The sequence below is a fragment of the Musca domestica genome, unplaced genomic scaffold, assembly GCF_030504385.1.
Source record: "Musca domestica strain aabys unplaced genomic scaffold, Musca_domestica.polishedcontigs.V.1.1 154, whole genome shotgun sequence".
Lineage (NCBI taxonomy): Eukaryota > Metazoa > Arthropoda > Insecta > Diptera > Muscidae > Musca > Musca domestica.
In genome coordinates this window covers 844405-847152 of record NW_026712212.1, presented here as the reverse complement: position 1 = coordinate 847152, position 2748 = coordinate 844405, and the positions used below count along the sequence as shown (strand labels likewise).

Here is a 2748-nt window from a genome sequence, read left to right as displayed (position 1 = left end):
AATATATAAGTGTACAAACACATGAATATTTTGGCAATATTTAATTTAAAATAAACAGTGGTTTTTATCTCCACATTGTAGACATTTTAAATGCCCTGCTTCATCAATACTATCCTAAAGATAAGAATGCCCCCGACAATATTTTAAAAATAAGAAAGCATGTTTGTGTTAATTGGAGAAGTGACAATCATAAAGATGATAATGCTTTGAAATCATCATAATGGAATGATTAAATAGGCAGGGCTCGATTTATTCAATTATATATAAATCTTTTCATGGTTAAGATTCTTTAAGGACAATACCAACAACAATTATAATAAAACACTACGCTTCCAGATATATAAAACCATTGGCTTTACTAATATTTCTTTTATTTAATTAAATTATATTTAGTTGTAGTTTTTTATAAAAAATAATCTATGAAATTAATGACAGTCTTATGAAAAAGAATTAAGTGATTTGGTTGTAAAATACAATATGAAATGAGGAAGAAGTTGTTGGTGGAATTTTGTTGTTCTTGTACTTAGAATGTAATTAAACCACTTTACAATTCATCTTTAATGTCATCCAAATCAACATCGGAAAGATCAATTTCCTCTTCTTCGGGTAGTTGACCATCTTTACCATCCCAGGCAGGTACAGTGTTAATGGAAGGTTTTTTAGCCCCCTTAACTGGCGCCGTTTGACCACGGCCAAAGGAAATATCACGCAAGAATTCATTAATGCCATCCTTGGAAAAGGAACCTTTTAGTACAGAGAATTTCATTTTCTTGAAATTAACAACAGCCATGGCAGGATAACCGAAACCACCAATCTCCAATGCGGATTCCAATTCAGGTTGAGCCACTGCTTCAGCCCATCCCCAGCCCCAGGCTTTTTGTTTGAATTTTTCGCCCAACTCACGAAGGGTTGACAAGAACTTATTACGGCATTTAGCGTCACAGTCAAGAATGTGGGGCAACACGGAGATAACGCACAATGGCTTGCCTTCACAAGCAGAATCAAATGAAGTTTCATCAATGATCTCGACCAGTTCTGGAGGTGGAACGTTAGCAGCGTGCTTGTCCAAAGCCCATGTAACAATGTCCGAAGAAGTACGGCCACCATCATATTCTTGAGCATCTGAAGAGGATTTCTTGCCAGCTGGGAAATATTTGATTGTGGGATAACCTCTAACACCATATTCTGCAGCCTTGCTCTGGTGAACCGTAGCATCTAAGGCACCCAACTTGACTTTGCCCTTCAACTCTGTGGCAGCTCTGGCCCATTCGGGAGCCAAATTCTTGCAATGGCCGCACCATGGAGCAAAGAATTCAACTAACCAATCATCTTCGGATTGCAACACCAATTTGTCAAAGTTGTCGTCAGTCAATACAATTACATCACCGCTGCCTCCATCTTCACCGCTAGAAGAGCTGCCGCCGCTGCTACCGCCACCGAAAGCAGCTTGTACTTTTTTCTTGGCTTCAGCCATAGCCGCCTCTGCAATAGCTTTAGCTGTGCGCTGGCCATTGTAGTCTGTGGGTGAGCGTTTGTTTGCACCGAAAATCTTAATTGTTGGGAAACCCCGTACGCCATATTGACCGCCCAACGATTTATGTTCATCTGCATCAACAGCACCAACTTTGATAACGCCCTTCAATGCTTTAGCCAACTTCTTATATTCAGGAGCCAAACTTTGACAATGTCCACACCAGTTGGCGTAGAATTCAACCACCCAAATTGCATCGTCTTGAATAACGAGACGATCAAAATTAGTGGGAGTCAATTCAACGACAGCATCGCCGGATGAGTAAAAACCCCAAACAGATGGCACAGCCACCGACAGCAAAAGACATAAAAGTCCTGGAATAGGAAAGGTTGCAATTATTTTACTATTCGACCAATATTAGAGCCAGTCACTAACCTTTTATCTTCATTTTATATTTTGTTGATTATCTACCGCTATAAATACTTCTAGAATGTTGAAGTTCTCACAAAGCAAAAAGCCGGTGACGTTGACAAGTTTCTTTATTGTTGTTAATTAAAAAAAAGTAGAAAGAAGAAGCAATGTTAAATTGAAGAATAATAATTTCACGATTTACGGTATTTCTTACAATATAGTAAATGTTTGTCTTATATCTTGTTACTTTTAAATTAAAAATTAAACTAACAAATCCTCATATGTTTACCTTACTTTGTTACTTTGCAGAATGTCAAATCTCTCTCTACACAGACGTAGACGTTTGTGATTGGTCAATTTTACGCTCTAGGTAATGCCAACTATTAAAACCTGAAAAATCGCTAAATCTGTGGTTGGTGTTACCACTTGTTTTAGAAAACGAATAAGAAACATATTGCCACATGTTGAAATTTTTGAAAGTATGGTTAAGAAAAAACGCAGACACAGAAATTTGAAATTGGTATTGGCGCAACAAAAAGGTGTATACCTCTATTAGCTGATAATAATTTTTTTCTGAGCGTACTCGACTTCTGCCAAATTTAGTTTGTGTATTTATTGTTTTGAAAAATAAAAACCATTTTCAATTATTGAAAGAAACATATATTGCGGAACGCGCAATAGATATCCTATCTATATATTTTTGCTATAGAAATGAAATATTGAACAGTATGGGTCGCTTTTTTTTATAGAAAATCCCGGTATATCCTTAATCAATCATATTATCAATTTAAAATATTTGAAATAAATAAGAACAATTTTTAATTATTCTAACAGGCATTTGTCATAGCCTCAGGGCTGCATTTAAT

At 36.4% G+C, this 2748-nt stretch overlaps 1 protein-coding gene across 1 annotated transcript; it reads right to left on the bottom strand.

Moving 5' to 3' along the window:
- Window positions 1-330: 330 nt before the first annotated feature.
- Window positions 331-2116, bottom strand: LOC131801332 (protein disulfide-isomerase A6 homolog). Its single transcript, XM_059119880.1, has 3 exons — window positions 2097-2116; window positions 1907-2008; window positions 331-1845 (listed from the first exon to the last, which is right to left on the bottom strand). Exons 2-3 carry the CDS (start codon window positions 1917-1919, stop codon window positions 545-547), a joined length of 1314 nt encoding a protein of 437 aa, XP_058975863.1. The 5' UTR covers window positions 1920-2008; window positions 2097-2116; the 3' UTR covers window positions 331-544.
- Window positions 2117-2748: the final 632 nt, after the last annotated feature.